At 34.0% G+C, this 16,967-nt stretch overlaps 1 protein-coding gene across 1 annotated transcript in view; it reads left to right on the forward strand.

The window, feature by feature from the left end:
- KIF6 (kinesin family member 6) overlaps positions 1-16,967 on the forward strand; it is a gene marked incomplete at both ends in the record, with an annotated part of 153,620 nt that overhangs the window by 6,924 nt on the left and 129,729 nt on the right. The window contains 2 exons of the mRNA XM_082303415.1: positions 10,595-10,742; positions 13,307-13,416. Of these exons, the coding sequence (XP_082159541.1) occupies positions 10,595-10,742; positions 13,307-13,416 (258 nt within the window). The remainder of the gene's footprint in view (positions 1-10,594; positions 10,743-13,306; positions 13,417-16,967) is intronic.

Raw genomic sequence — 16,967 nt, forward strand, 5'->3', positions numbered from 1 at the left:
TAAGAGACTTGAATGCTCAGAAAAAAAAATCTTGAGCATTGTTTAAACTAAAACCAGAAATGCAATGGTCAGGATTCTAAAATCTTTCTAGTTTGTTCTTGGATGGATGGAAATTGGATGCAACTTTATTTTCTCTTTTTCTTTTTTATTTTTTTTCCTTTTTGAGTGTGTTTTCTTTGATGTTGGGCCACTACTTCTTTTTCTGTAAGTCCAGCTACACTGTCATCTTGCCTGTGGTTTCAGAGGCACCAGACATTAGTTTGTTTAATTTGCTTCTTCAGCCAAAAGTGCCAGCCTCTGCAAACCATTATAAGCATGTGATTTGCTGGAACTTTATTACTTTTCTGCTTCCTTGAGTCCTTACATTGTCTCTTTTCCTTTTAATTTTAAATATATATTCTTGATAATGTTTTTGTGCAGTGTCAACTGGGTATTTAAGAAGCAGCCCTAATTCTGTTACTCTATTGTCCCGGTTTGAGACAAATTCGGAGGAATGTCCAAATTTGAACGTCCTGTGATAGAAGGCAGGTTTCAGCCGCCCCTCCCCCACCAGGTTCAGGAAAAAAAAAATTTCCTCCGAAGAAAGTGAAATTTAAAAAATGTTTATTTAACAGACACAATGCACAATAATAAAACCTCTTGGTGTGGAGAGAACCTGGTAAAATTCAAAGTCCTTCTGTAGGTGTGGCTGTTCTCTCTCCGGAGCTGGGGTGTGACCCCTCCAGGCTGTCGCGTGGGCCTCCTATGGTGATCCGGACCGGAGCAGAACAGTCCAAGGAAAGTTCTTGCCTCAGCTAGCGAGCTGGCTGAACTGCAGAGAATTTTAACTCTCTGTCTCTCTCCTGAGAAAAAGAGCCAAGGGCTGGGAAAAGCAGGAAGGTGCTTGCCTCCACTCTTGCTGCCGCAGGAAGAGCCAAGAGCTGGGAAAAGCAGGAAGGTGCTTGCCTCCGCTCTTGCTGCCGCAGGAGCATGCAGAGAAGGTAGAGTGACCTTGGAGCACAAACTGCTGTGAAAAGTTTGCCTGGCTTTTTTTTTTTTTTTCTTTCTCTTGCACCCAGTTTTAAAGGCACAGAAAGGCACAGGAATCACGTCTGGGCATAGAGCGGCGATAGGGGACACGCATCATAAAGTCACCCCAAGACATCTACCAAAACCAGAGAAAATAGATAACATCCTACTTTAACAGTTCGCTAATTATTATGCATGGCTTTAGCCTCACAGCTAAACAAGGCTACTCTTAAAATGTTTCAAATATTAGTATTATGATCATGTATGCAATCAGAAATTAAATAGAAAATGTTAACAGTTTTGAATTAGTTGTGGTTTTATTTCTAATATGGCCAATGTTTTAGTATTGTATTTCTTGATTTATTAAAGAATAACATTTGAAAATATTTTCTCTTCAGATGTCTCATGCAAATAAGAAATAACTCAGCTGTTTATAAACCTAATGGCAATCACCTGTGATCTTTTGAAAAATCTGATGGCCTTGGGGATAATGCTCCCATTGCTGCAGGTTCTGGTTTCTTTTCATGTGCTGTGTTTATCCAAAGAATTAGCATCTTTAAAAAATAAACTACTTCAGTTTACTCTCTTCTGGTTTTGTGGGGTTTTTTGTCTGCTGTGTATTCTTACAGAGAATGTAGTAAAAATATTTTTATTAACAATTATCCATTTTGTACCTGGATATATTTGTCACACAGTGTTGAAAGTAGTGGTTTGGCTCATCTGCATCGCAACGACCTGTAGAATCTATGTATAGCAAAAGGGCACGTTTTGGATGTCAGCTTGAAAGAAATGTAGCTTGAACTTTCCCTTAATTGAGGAATTAGATAGTAATGCTAGCTGTTCTTTCTCAAAGGGAGTGCAACTATGAGGCAATAGAAAGTGAAAAGTGTCACTGATGTTTCTTCTCAAATGAGTATTAGTTGCTTGTGTTTCTTTTGACTTAAATTGCACAATTTAGAATTGTTCAAGAATGGACTGCTTATTATAAGTTACAGTTTGACAGCTTTGATTCAGAATATCTTTGTGTCACTTATCTGTTGCAGTGTTTATGGTTAAATTCTAAATATATTTAGAGATCTTAGTCAAAACGAGAAAATATATTACTTTTTTTTTCTGTAGGAAAACTTCTGAAATTTCTAAGGAAACTTGCCTGCACTAATCTCTCAAAAGCAGCTACATGCACATTTGGAAACCAGTTTTGGTTTTTAAAGATGAGGCATTACCAATTTGTATTTGTTCCACAAATCTGGCAAAGACATAAAGAAAAAATGTCATACAGAGGTACTTTGTTAATTTTAATTAAAAGAAACTTTAGTCTGACCTCCAAGTGTTAGAAGATACCTGAAAACTGAGTCTCTGTAAAGACACATTCTCCTGAAAACTTATTTTCCAGATCCTTGAAATTAAGTTCTTCCTTCTTTTTATCTTCAATGTAATTTGGAGGGGGCTGTTTTTTCTAGGACTGTGTTAATTTATTTTTTTTTAATATCGATGAATTGAGTTTTTTTGAGATAAAAGGAAGGAAGGAAAGTGAGGGACATTGGTAAAATTTTTCAGGTCTGCAAGAACTGAGATAAAGATAGGGCCAACAGTATCCAAATATCAAAGATACTGATGTTTTGTTCTTTTTTCATTAGTCTAGTATTTTATAGTTATTGAATATTTGTTTCAACCACATACCTTTATGTTTCTACTCATTTAAAATGAAGATGGCAGAACACAGATAAAAATAATAATATGAAGCTGAAATAAGCTAACAAAATAAAAGTAAATAAGTTCTTAAGATGAAAGTTGTTTCTTGTTCTCAGGATTTTCTCTTACCAACTTAAAAACACTTACAGAATTTAGTCTTACTTAATAAGGCTCTCTTTGTTTTATTTATTCATATTATAAACTTTGTACAAAACTTTCACTTTTAACATTTTCAACAAATTTGAATAATTAGGTAAGAAGAGGTCTCTCTAGGTCGTCTGGACCAACCTTCTGAGGAAAGCAGGTCTAGCTTTTAGATCACGTTTCTCAGGTCCTTGTTCAGTAGAGCTTCAAAAATGCCCAAAGATGGGAATCCCACAATCCATCTGGGAACCTATTCCAAGGCTTAACTACTCTCACTGTGAAGAATATTTTCCTTATACCCACTTGGAATTTCTTCCCTTGCAACTTGTGACCACTGCTTTGTGTTCTACCACCGTAAGCCTCTGGGAGGAGTTCGAGTCCATCTCTAATGATCCATTGCAGAAGGTGGTAATTAGCTACATGTAAGGCTTACTCTTCGCCGGGTCGATAGGAAACTGTTCACTTGGCTTCTTGTGCATGATGTGCTGCAGCCTGAACTCAGGTTCTATCAGGCTCACTCCAGTTTCTTTAGAGCATTTTTCATCAACTGGGGAGCCCAAAACTGGGGACAGAACTCAGGAAAGAAAGAGAGTTTCTTTTCCTTTTTCCTTTTTTATTTTTTGCAATTTTTGAAGGTAACTGTTCTGTTCAATTCAGCAAAAAGAGTGCAGCAGCAGAGGAAGCAGAGTTCTTGGTTATACTTGGGCAAAAAGCCTCCCTAAAGTCTCATTAACAATGAGCACAGAAACAAATGAAAAGTTCTGTGTCCCTAAGCTTTAAATAGAACAAATGATCTTCACTGGAAATTAAAACAAAATGTAGTCAGAAAACCCAACCACAATAAAACAACCTCAGACTGCTTTCAACCTCTGTCTACTGTCACTAGGCTTTTACCACCATTTATATTGTCTCAGATACTCAAGGACAAAGTACTGAATGATACTTTAGACTGTAGTAACTAGCCATAAATTGTCTAGCTCTCACTTGAGGAATTTCTCACTTGAGGAATGTTAGGTGGTTGTAAACATGACATATCTATCAATTTAAGTGGAATTGCTTCCATGAGTTATACTTCTGTATCACGCTATGACTTAGGCATCTTTCAGGAATGACAGAAGGGAGTGGAGTGACTGGAACTGCCAGTATGTAACTCTGTAACAGTGTTCATTTGAAGAGGGGTCTGAGATAAATTTTCCAATGAGAAGTTCATATCTCTGAGCATGTTTTTGAATCACCACTAATTACAAGTAAGTTAGAATATGCAAGTTAATTGATAAGTGAGAAAGAAAATTTGAGGGGAAAAAACCCATATGGTGTTGCTCTCCTTTACATTAATGTAAAAATTGTCCTATGCCTGATAATGGATAGTTTCTCAAAGTCCAAAGGGCAGAAGAAAAAGCATGTTATAATTCATTTTTCATAAAGCCAAAACAGATTTTCTTGAGCAATCATCATTACATAAGCTTTTATGTAACAATACTTGGGTTATTAAGTGGTATTAAGGTTGTACTGAAACTGGAATATATAAGGAACATTTACTTCAGCTTTCTGTTTTTCTATTACATGTCTCTTTTTCAAAACAAGAGAAGTATTAAAATTAAGAGTATTCCATGTTAATTGGAAAAATATTTGTAGAATGTATGCTGGGAGTTTCTAAGGCATTAGATGTACTTTTGATGCATGCAGATAAGTGTAAATACTGTAGTATGTTCAAGCATTTAGAGCAGCAAAATTCTGCATCAAATTGCCCCCCTAAAACTCTGTGACATATTGGAAAGGTGGTTATTGAATTGAATAAGCTGTGCATCATGGTCTTACTTAATGATGCTTTGCAGGTGGAGAATTCTTTCCCAGTGGATATTTTAGTATTCTGGTTAGAAAAATACTAAAAGTATTGCAATTGCTGTCTCAAACACTGTTGTTGTGGGTAGGTTTTTGATAGTCTGTGTCATAGCTGGAGGTAAAACTTGAACATTTTTAATTTATCCCATCACGTTGCTGTCATAATATATGATTAGGTTTATTTAGCAGTGGGATCAAATCAGTCTCCGTAGTCAGCTGTGTGCACAAACCACCTTTTGCTTGGAAAAGGTGTGATTTAAATTCTAAGCAACATAGAGGATATATTCAATGCTTTCTTTTTGTTTAAACTTGTTGCTGTTTAGCTGTGTTAGGTGAAGCACAAGCTGTTGTGTTTCTAAAAACCAGCAGAAAGTTTTCACTGCTTGATCTAAAAAGAAGCATTCAATTCTTTGGATAAAATTTAAGAACAGATCTAATCCTTTTCTAAATTATAATCATCTTGAAGAGGACATATAATTTGATGATAAATTATAATGCACAATAAAAGGATAAAGAAGATTTAAGCACATAATAAACAATAATTATTCATACTTTGGGAGTTGCTTGCCTGCAATTAATGCTGTTATTTTCTCTTTTTCCCTGCACTCTGTCTTATTCTGATTTCCACCAAGCAAAATCTTTTTGCACAATTTTGTGTTATTCAATGATACCAACTTTGCTAAAGAGACTTGCTTATTGCATAAATACTTCTTGATGGGTTCATAATACTTAGCAGGTAATCATGATGTTTCTTCACCAATATTTTGCTTTAAATTGACTTTTCTTACAGTGATCAAAAAGGTATGACTAACATTTATCATCCCACCCACCTTAACATACAGCAAACATATGTAGATGTGGCTACATAGATGTATGTACATGTTTCCATTTCCAATTAATATATCAAGCAAACATTATTTTTTCTTATATTCAGTTTTGTGGTAAGTGAGTCTTCATATGACTTGACCACATGTATTTTCACTGAAACACAAAAATAAATATTAATTTTAAATATATATGTTTACCAGGTGTTGACATAATTATCATTTATGCTACAAAATCTGGAAATTCTGACATCATGAGTTAAATCTAAAATACTGAGATTTAATTTTATTAGTTCTGCTCTCTTTGAATGTGCAGCTTTTGACTTTTTGGGGCCTTTCTTGGCAGTCACGAAACTGAGATCTTCCACACATTAATAAGAAGCCATGAAGACAGCTCAGTATATTAAATGAGATTGAAATACAACTTTTTGCAGACATATTGCATGCCCGTGTTTTCCCTGAAATGCCATGTTTTTTGTGGAAATCTTACCTTGACAGAATTTGAAGTCTTAGGCAGGTTTCTTTGAGATTTCCTTATATGCAGGAATTCAGGCCAATGAGATTTGTCCCCTTTCAAGGCATCTTTTTGTTCACAGGTATGAACTTCAACAAGTCAGACTTACTGCTCATGCACGTGACAACTTAAGTTTTTCCTTTACACACTTAAGTTGGTCTATATTTTTCAGATAGAAACATGGAATATGTGGTTATAGGTAGTACAAGCAAAGCTGAATCAACAAATTATTTGTTAGAAACTGACATTTTTATATCTATTACTCTTCTTATAAAAACTAAATCTAGCTCAAATTGTTACAAATATATGCCTGCATGTTTTAGTGAATAATGAAAATGATCCCTCTGAATTCTGTAATAGAATGAAACAAATATACAAATTTAGAGAAGATTTTAGCCATCATTTTAAAGTTATTTTTCTCTGTGCTAGGCATTTTTAGTTCTAGCTTGGTGCTGATAAAAAAAAACAAGACCTTCCAGTAATTCTGACAATCATAACTTTGGTAAAATGTGGTAGAGACAGATTTCTCCAGCAGTATTCCAGCTAATCTGTCTGGAAGTCGTCCATGAACTTCTGAACAGGGTGCTATACAATGTTATATAAGTGCATGAAAGATCTTTTCTGCAAAGCCTCCCCCTTGGATTATGGGTCTTTGATGTGTTTTGTTTGAAGTAGTTAAGAGACTACTTATTCAACAAAATGTCTTCTTAACCATGCCAAAGTACAGCTTTCAGAGAGAAAAAAAATTACATAAATTTCTGGGTATTCTCATAACACCGAGGGGGCACATCTGAAAATACCCTTTTAGTGTATGATTTTTATTTATGCATAGTTTATAAGTCCTTGCATGACTACCATCACTATCCATGTCAACTCGTGTAGTTTCAAATACTAAGTTTAACAAAAATTTGGGACTTTTGTTCAGAGACTCTGAAGAGCAAAGATGCAGACTTTGCCTGTGGAAACTGACATCTTGCAAAGTGGGTTTTGCTGAAAAGGCAGAAAAGAGCTGCTGATTCTCTACCACCTTTCCCAGCAAACAATCACTTCCACTACTGTTGGGGACAGCTTTAATTTGCAAATAAAAATCTTCAAGGATCCCTTTGGTGGATGCTGCTTAGAAAATATGCTCTTCTCTACTCATGTCATAATGTTGCCAACATCATGTCAAAAGTTGCCAACTTTTTTTGGTACCTGCTGCAGTTATATTTCAGGATGAAAGAGACAATGTGTATATTTTCTGCTCACTGTACTAACTTCTAGCATCTGAAGTACCCTTCACTTTGCCAAGGGTAATTGTGTAGTATATTTAGGTGGTGTTTTCTTAAACAGCATCTTATGGGTGGCTAAAGGCTTATGAAAGTTTTTGAGTTTTTTATTTTCTGAAAGGAATTGTGCATCTTGGGTTGAAAATACTAAGTACAAATCTTAAACTTCCTGACTATTTCATAAATAGATACTGGTTTAATTGATTTATTGATTGATGTGGTGTTGGTCCATCTACATATAGTTAGCCTTTCAGTGTTAAACTCCTCAGAACAATGAACTAAGATTAGATTTGTGGAGTTTTGGTTGGGTTTTTTTTGACTTGAAGTACTTAGAAGTGGAAAAGAGCAAAGTGTATCTCCAACAAGTATTTCCTATGGTGATAATTTGTCCACAAGCCTCATTGCTAAAACATCCTGTATTGCCATTGATTCCAAATGAAGTTACTTAAAAGTGTGGATAAGACACATAAGACATGGATTTTCATGACTTAATCCATGTAGCCTTTATCACATACAGACCTTCGAAATTGACATTGACTAATAGTCACAATATTGTATTTAGAATGGTAGTTATACATCTTCAGTTTTGAAATGTGTTCTTATATAAACATATATATACATAATATATATATAAAACCTCAATTTTTTGTGTAGTTCATAAGTTTAATTCTTTCTCCACAAGCCAATGTGGTGGAGGCTTTTCCTTTTCACTGCATCTTCCACTCTACTCTTTTCAGGAGACGAGATCTTAGTCTACAGCTTGCTTCTGAGCCAAAGGAACTTTGTCAGTCCTGCCTGAATTCCTAGGCCCTTGTCTCTTATAAAAATATTTTGCTTCTTAGACTTAGGGAATTTGTTCTCCATCCTGTCCTGATGGAGTTGCATCTTCCTCTTAGAAGGCTTTGCCAACAGTTTCACTGGTATTATTGGTAGTCTTCTTTCCTTACAGGCTTCCTTAGCACCTCAAGCAGGCTGTCCTTAAATTGACTTGGTGGTAGCTGTAATGCACTCTGAATTAAAGAAGTGAGTACTGTAAATATGGACAGGATGCAATTATTTGTATATATATAATTATACACACACACATATAGATACACACACACAACTTTAGAAAATAAGATTAACTTTTACTCAGAATTTAAGGAACATAACTGTGGAATCAAAATCACCTATGTAATGCAATATTAAGATTACCTATTATTGCATTGGATTATGAGAATACGTTATTGACATGGATATGCTCACATTTTATGAATTTGTAGGGTTTTCTGGAAAAACTTTCCAGAGCTGTGCTGATGCACTGCAAAATATATAAGAAATATATGAATCAAATAGCAGAAAGAAAACTCACTGACTTTTGTAGCTGTTTTGACAGCATATGTCATACATATATGACATTTTATCTTGTGTTAACATGTGAGGTGATTTGAATCAGCAGCTTTTCCTCAAGTATGGGGATGTCAAGTTAATAGTTTGCAGCCACACATTTAGTAGTTTTTAACACATTGCAAGACACACCTTTTAAAGAAGCAAAGGAGTAAGAAAATTTAACAACCCCAAATGCTAGCTCTGAAGAGCCAAAGAGCTCTTCTGTATGAGCTGAAGAGCAACTGTACTGTGTCAGAGCAAGGTTCTGTCTGGTGCACTATGTTGTCTCTCACAGGGACTAACAGACAATGCTCAGAGGGAAAAAATAAACTGAGTAAGCATGTAGATCTGCCTCCCCCATGTATCCTCTTAGTCTTTAGTTATTTGTAGTTTAGGGACTTTCTGATTCTCTGTGTTTAGCAGCCCTGAAGAAATTTTTTTTTGTGATTTAGTCCAGTCTCTGCTGAAGCCTGTGTGACATTTGAACATCCAAAACATGGCATGGCAAAGAATTGCACAGCTTAACTACAGTTTGCTTGAAGAATGATTTCCCCTTGCTAGATTTGAATCTGCCATTTCCGAACTTCTGTTGATACCCCCTACCTTCTGACAAGTCATTACTGTCGTCAGCATTCAGATATTGTGACAGTGGGCACTAGAAATTCCTAAGATAGATGAATGAGGTGTTTTATCATAATAATTGTTTTGATTTTTAACATCTGGAATCTAAGATCTATATATTCTGTCTTTGCACGTTTTGGGAGCAGATGTTCACTGTAGCTCCTTTCAACATGTTTCTGTTTTTGTCTTTGACATCCTACTGTAATGGATTAAAATAAGCAATTTGGCAACTACTCAGGCCTTTAAATAAACTTTAGTAAGTTGGAGAATCATTGCATTTCTCGTGGCGCCAGACCAGCAGCTATCTATATACATGTTTCTTTTCCTCTTATGCAAGGGTTGTTTTCCCCCTTTCCATTTATTAAAATCCTAGTTTATTTATCACTTTTTTAATAAACAAAACACAGAAGAATCATTTTTGCTTTTCATTTTGTTTAACAAAATTAGTAGTTCCTTAAGCATAGTAAATCCATTCCAAAATTTAAGATAATTAAGCTTATCTACTGTTTGGTGGAAATCAGATGGAAGTCAATGGTGACAGTGTGGTGAATTAGAGAAAGGTATTTGAACTGGAATTTTATTAGGCACTTCTGCAAATAGAAGTAAGAAGTGTGAAAAAGATGATGAGTCTGAATGCCGTTTCATGCTATGCTGTTACATAGCTGTCATGGCTGTTCCATAGAAGCTTCTTGTACAGTCATAGTTATAACAGAAAAGTTTGCTATTAACAATGTGGTTTTCTGTGTTTTCATAGTAAATGAAGATTTTGTTACACTGATTTAAGCACAGGTTCTCCTGCATACTCTTATCCAAGGATAGTCTGATAGTTCATTATAGTCATATTCTCAGAATAAAAACTGACCCCTGGTATAACAGTATCCTTACATGAACTTCTAACCACAGTATACCTTTCTCTGTTTGCATTTAATGGAGCCATATGTGAAAAATTTCTAGATTCTTGTAGTGTATCAATGGCACAATTCCTGACATCTACAGTCTTTAAAGAGATTAAATAGTATCCTTGCAAAAAATCTTCTGCCAAACTAAAAAGTATGAAAAGGTGGTGTAAATAGTAATAAGTATGATCACTAATAATGGATTAAGTCAAGGCATCAAGAAATCCTTCCATTCTAGGTAGTTTAAACTCTCTAGAATCTAGAGTACCTATCTTGAAGTGTATTCTTGTACTACCGAAGATAGTTGCTATATTATTAAGAATTACTGTTAATTGTATTTTGGTTTTGTACAAAGTTGATCATGGAAATTATGTTCTGCCTCAAATACTAATTATTTTCCTTTTTTTAATTGTACAGTGTTTTGGCTGGATATAATGGTACTATCTTTGCATATGGTCAGACAGGCAGTGGCAAAACTTTCACCATCACAGGAGGAGCAGAACGTTACAGTGATCGAGGCATCATTCCCAGGACTCTATCTTATATTTTTGATAAATTGCAGAAGGTATGGGACATTATTTTCTGTTTATTTTTTATGTCTGGTTTCAAATATTTAACTATTGCATAATAGTTAAATATTGTTTTTATAATAATGTTACAGGAAGCCCTAAAGCTAATGCTGATGAAAATATCTAACTTGACACAGTACTTACTGTCTGCAAGAATATATTTTGTAATTGTTTTGGTTACCTGGTTTATTGCAATAGTTTGAAAATAATGGGCATCATTGGAGGGGGGTTTGTAGTTTGAAAACCCAGGCTGTTTTCAGTTGGTGCAGCATACATTCAGATCACACAAGTGGTTCTCCTTGTATCAGCTCCACTCTGGTTTTGTATTGCATGCATTGCATTCCATTTTGACATTCTATGCAATGAAATGAGTCAATAAGTGAAAGGATGTGTAAGCAAACTGATTGTTTATTTTGTTTATTATGTTTGTGAGAAATTTCATTTTCTTGTAGTGTATGAAATACGTACATGAGTGAATACAGTCAATTATTCCAGTGCTTTCATAATTATAGCATGCAAAAGTGAAGAGTCTAGTGTAATTTATGTTTTGTCTCTTCATTTGCTCCATCAGGCCTATGACTCATTAACCTTCACATTTTAGCAAAGCTATTTAATTAAGCCAATTTAAATATTATTTTACATTAACATAAATCATTCCACTGTGCTTTTATACTCTGCCATTCATGTACTGCAGAGTACCCATCTGTATACATAAGGGTATATGTCTCATTAATATGACATTAATATGCCCTGTCTCAGTAAGGGTTAACAGCAGTAAGTAATTACTTTGGCTCTTTGGAAGTATGGCTTTGGCAGGTAAATGTACACAGTGTATTGCAGGTGCACAAAAACTTGCCATTGTGAGAATGGAAATGGAAAAACACCCACATGATCGTGTTCCCTTAGACCTTCTGCTGCACTCACACAGCCCACATGGAGGACTTTTGTTGTGGAAAGTGAACAGGTTTATTGTGCAGCTCCCAGCAACAAACATCAACATACCAACTTTCTTTTCTAATGTTAATTATGTCATAAAAACAAAATGGGATGAAAGATAACTAGTATGTTTGTCACCTTCTCGGCACAAAATTGAAAATGTTTCCCTCTTCAGACTGGGCTTTGGATCAAAAGCTATACTTAGTTATGCTTATAGACCTATTTCAATTTTCCTGCTTTCAAATCATTGTTTCATATATTTTTTTGCTTAGTGCATTTTAAAGAATCTCTTCTTGATTTTTTATCTTTCCTCTTGCCTTTCTTTTAATATCTTTTCCCTGTTTCATTTCTTTATACCTACAACTGTGGTTTGGAAGGTGGAGAAGAATCATCTGCCTTCTAACCCTAAGTAGGATGAAACAGGAGAAAGTGAAATCAGGGACACAAAATACAAGACTTATGAAGCTCTTACTTGGACAAAGACAGTGCAATTTGAAACCAAGGAAACAAAACTTTTTGCCCTAAATGAGAACCAAATCAAGCCCTTTGTTTTTAATAACGTCTCCTTTTAATTTAGAAATTCTCCTATTTCCACAGCATCCTGTTTGAACTGTTCCTTACTACATTTTTTCCATCCATCTGTAGTGTATCTTTTAAATGATGTCCCTTGAAATAGTGAGCTGTCATTACCAATTAAAAAAAAATACTAAATGAAAATTACAAGTTATATCTCAAAATATTTTGCAAAAAAATTGTAATGGATTGGATTATTAAATTTCTACTGTGATATGAGTGCTTTCACAGTGGCTTTGTCTGCTGAAAAGAAGTGACTGATTTTTTATTCTTTTTTTTTTTTTTTTTTTTTTTTTTTAGTTTTGGAAATCATAGCCCACTATTTTGAGGTTTATGTTGTTTGGATTTGGCGTTGGGGCAGGGGAAAATTCTGTCTGCAAAACTCAGTTGTCTTAAATTAGTTGTTGGCAATGTAATTTGCCAAAAGAATTGTGATTGCAGAGAGCAGCTGACATCATGTACAGTGTTCTAATGTTATGATGAAGAGAGTGAAAAGCAGTATGTCACTGAAGTTTCTGAATGAAGTAAATCTTATTTTTGTTGCTGTTTTTACTTTCTTTTTGTTTTTTCTTTAAGCATAGTCTTTCTATTCATATTATGAGGGTTTATCTTTTCATAATATTATTTTTTTTGGTGTAGAAGTGAAAAATGTCATGTTGCGTAGTTCTGTAAGCAGGCTCCCATGTTCTAAATATAAACAGACTTTTTTAGGTGTAAGGAATCAATTAAAGATCCCAGACTAAACTCATGGGCATGGTAGGGTTTTGTGGGGGATTTGTGTTTTAGTGGGTTTTGTGTGTCTGTCTGTGTGTGTGTGTGTGTGTGTGAGTTTTGTTTTGGGTTTGTTGTGTTTTTTTCCTTTCTTCTTCTGGAGTCCTTATGCATAACAGTAACAGAAAACATGAAAGTACCACAAATTGAACATGTACACCATACCCAGCAAAAGGAAAAGAGTCAAAGTGAGAAAGTAACCTAGAAACCATTGAAATAAATTTGTCTTCTAATCTACCTCTGTTTATAGCTCTATTTTTTTTTTTCTTTTCTTATCCAGGACAGCAGTAAAGTGTATACAACTCATGTTTCCTACTTAGAAATCTACAATGAATGTGGTTATGATCTGTTGGACCCAAGACACGAGGCCTCCAAAATGGAAGACTTGCCGTAAGTACTAAGATTACAGAAAATCATCAAAACCAAGAGGAATCATTTTCATATACCCTGTTGCATTGTTTGGGGACTTTTGAAGTTACACTACTGATTTATTCAGAGTACTTTATTTTCACAGTTTTATCAACATTGCCTAAATTTTGTGTTATTTTGTGTGTATGGGGGCTAGGGAGACTAGATGGGAGCAACTGAAGGTGAAAGGATTAAAAGTGTTTGTTGCTATTACGCAGATGAGATCTCTTGCAGCCACTGACAAGGAGAAGGTGCAATTGTTTTTCTCAAGGCAGCATGTCTCCTTATGTGTGGCAGAGACATGTTACAGGTGGCATTTCCTTCCAACAGCAATGAGAAAAGCTCCCTGCTTCTATTTGGAGCTTTTCCTTTGAGGATAATTATCTTTCTAGAATATGCAATTACAAAATAAGGTAAGTAACAGCTAGGAAATAGGCCACAAGGAACCCCAAAGAACAGTATGCTTCCTTCAGAATGGATGGTTGTTCTAGCAGTTGTCATTGATCAGGCACTAGCACCTACTAATGCTTGGAGAAGGGTAGTAAACAAAGGTTTGTAGGTCATGAGCACTCCAGCTGCTGAAATTAAAGGTTTCTAATTTATAGGAAATCCAAATCCTAGTCTCCAAGTCCGAAATAATAGTTTATAGTCTGTTTTATTCTTTAAATAGCTAAGCAAACACTAAATAGGTGTGAATAATTGAGTTGCTGACTGGAATTCCAAATGCCCTGAAATAATGCTGGGCACCATGAATTTTATCACTCAGCATGATGGTAACAGGTGCATGTAAATAGTGATGAAATCACCACTGGTACAAGAGCAGGAAACATACCGAAAGTTTTCAATGGGGCAACCACACAAAATCAATAGGATTTTATATTGAAATAACAAATTATGTTATTCACATATTATTAAACCATTTTATTAAAAAATTCTTCCAACACAATATTTTATTGTGTTTAAATGGAGCTTTATTTTTCCACACAGTACAGGGTATCTAAGACATGCATGTAGGAAATAAGTTTCGAGATTGATCTTTATAAAAGAAGCTAGAGATTAGGAACACAGCAGATAAATGCAAAGTATGGGACTGGGCTGTGCATTGGTCTCATTGTTTCACTTTCTTCACCTGTAAAATTGAAGTAAAATTTATCACTTTATGACACATTGGTGCTATAAAGACTGTGTCTATTTACCAATGTCTTTCATGGCAAAGTTTAGGATTCTAATTTAGTTTATTACCTACTTCCTGTGCTATGCAGACAAAAATTTTAATCAGAGGCTAATTTGGATAATAATTTAATTTTTGTGTCCATTTTTACAGTAGGTAAAAAATAGTGTTACACTTTTATTCAACTTACTAAAGGTAATGCTATTCAGTTATTCAAGTTTATTGCATTATTAATTTCACTTATTAAGTTTTTTGAAATATTTTATCTCAGCTCATTCCATTTAACATTTTATAAAATCAAATTTATTCAATTCAAAGAAGCTGAATTTTATTAATTTAATTGCAACTTTGAAGCAGATATTTGGTGGTCGTGTGCTCTGGAAAATATGTCAGATTTTAAAACTAGGTACTGAGTATTTGCTAATAACTGTGAGTTTTAGAATTCTCAAATTAGTTTATGTATGGTAATTCAATTAAACTAAGGAATAACTCCTTGTTGTGTATAAGGTTATTTTTAAAAGTAAAAGTTGATAGATAATTTGGTTGTAAATTAGGGATAAAGCATACTCAGATAATCATAATTACCTATAAACTTACATAGTGCACACTACTGCAGGATGAGTTTTAGTGAGAAAATAAATTTTTCTATGCAGAGTAATATTAGTATGTGCTTTAAGGTTTTGCTGTACATGGATAATATTATTTCCACTACATCATTTGTCAATAAAATATGTTCTGTACACTAAAATTATACCTACATGACTCATATTTAACATGTGTAAAAGTATTTAATTAATAAATATGTTTTGTTTATTTTTTAATATTGTAGTTTGGGGATTCAAAACTTAAAAATATATAGTGTCATTCTGATCTAAAAAGGGAGTAAAAATTGCAGGAATGGGTAGTTACGTGATTTACTGTATTTCAATTACTTGATTAATTTTCATAAATGATAAAGTAGTAGTTACATATAAGTAAATAGTAATTGCATATTTTAAAATTTATCAGGTGTTTATTACCTAATATATAGTTACTTTTTCTGAGGCTTTTATGTACTTAAGAGCTCTTAATATTTTAGTGTTAGTAAGCAAAATACAAAATAATAACTTTCTCAAGTTTGCTTGAAAGTCGTATTTAATGAGACTATTAAAAAGAACTAATGTTTTTTGTACTTTAAAGGCGTTATATTATGCATAATTTTCTGTTGAACTCCACAGTGGATCATCTAAGCTTTAAGCACCATAAAAAGCCAAAGGCAGGTTATTCACCCAATATTCTTGGGTAAATATTAGCAGTCAGTGCTGATACTTTCCTAAGTATTTAAGATAAACAAGAAGAGTATTGAAGGAATGTGTCATTTTAGAAGAATAAGCAAAAAGATTAGTTAACCTCATATGGTATGCAGATTGTTCTGGAACAGTATTGTTATCCATATTACTGCAAAAGAAAGGGATACAGTTTGAATGAAAGATACATACTTCTGACCTGCAAACTCTGCATTATTGGCTTTATGTTACCAGTTCAATGTAAGGAATAAACACAGATTGCATTCAGGTGATAGAAGTTATGAAAATCTTGTGGGTACACCACAGGCTTGTTGATAGTACTTGAAAAATGAGATATTAAAATAGTATTTGATGCTTAAGGCAAAGTGAATAATAAACATTTTAAAAATTGTCCGTTGCATCTAATCATTTCATGATTAGACTTGGAATCTCAGCTCCTGAAGTCAAGGTTTTGTGTGTAGCCATACTTTGTATATTCTGTAGACTATGAAATTTTCATTTTAACACTCCTTACTTAATACATCTGAGTGTGCCAGAAGGGAAGAAGCTCTCAGAAAAACAGTTACTACCTTTCTGGAAATAAATTCCTGACAAATGCATGAATGGGGTCCATATATCTGCACATCTCTATGTCTATCTGTATGTATACATATATAGGTTCATACGCAGAATGATGTAATTATTTACATATGCATGCATATGTAGTGGTATGTATACATATACATTTTTTAATATGTATACATAAATAGGTATATTGTTTCTAATAGCTACAGATATTTCTACAACAAATAATGTTGGTTTTGAAATCCCATTTAACTTCTATTTTAACAGAAAAAACCTGGTTTTCTTGATGTTTCGTTGGAATGATATTACATGTAGCCCAAAAAAGATATCATTTGATATACATTAATGTTTTATACAAAATATACTTTAGTGTACAATTGTAACTTGTTTTATTACACAAATCTGACAGAGTTTTAATTTTGTGACATTGTAGCTGAAACCCAGCATCAGCAGATGCAAAAAATATTTGAAGAATCTTACTTGCTAGAATGCAAAAAAATGAATTTGACAGT

This window comes from Coloeus monedula (assembly GCF_965178545.1).
Source record: "Coloeus monedula genome assembly, chromosome: 2".
NCBI classification, from domain to species: domain Eukaryota; kingdom Metazoa; phylum Chordata; class Aves; order Passeriformes; family Corvidae; genus Coloeus; species Coloeus monedula.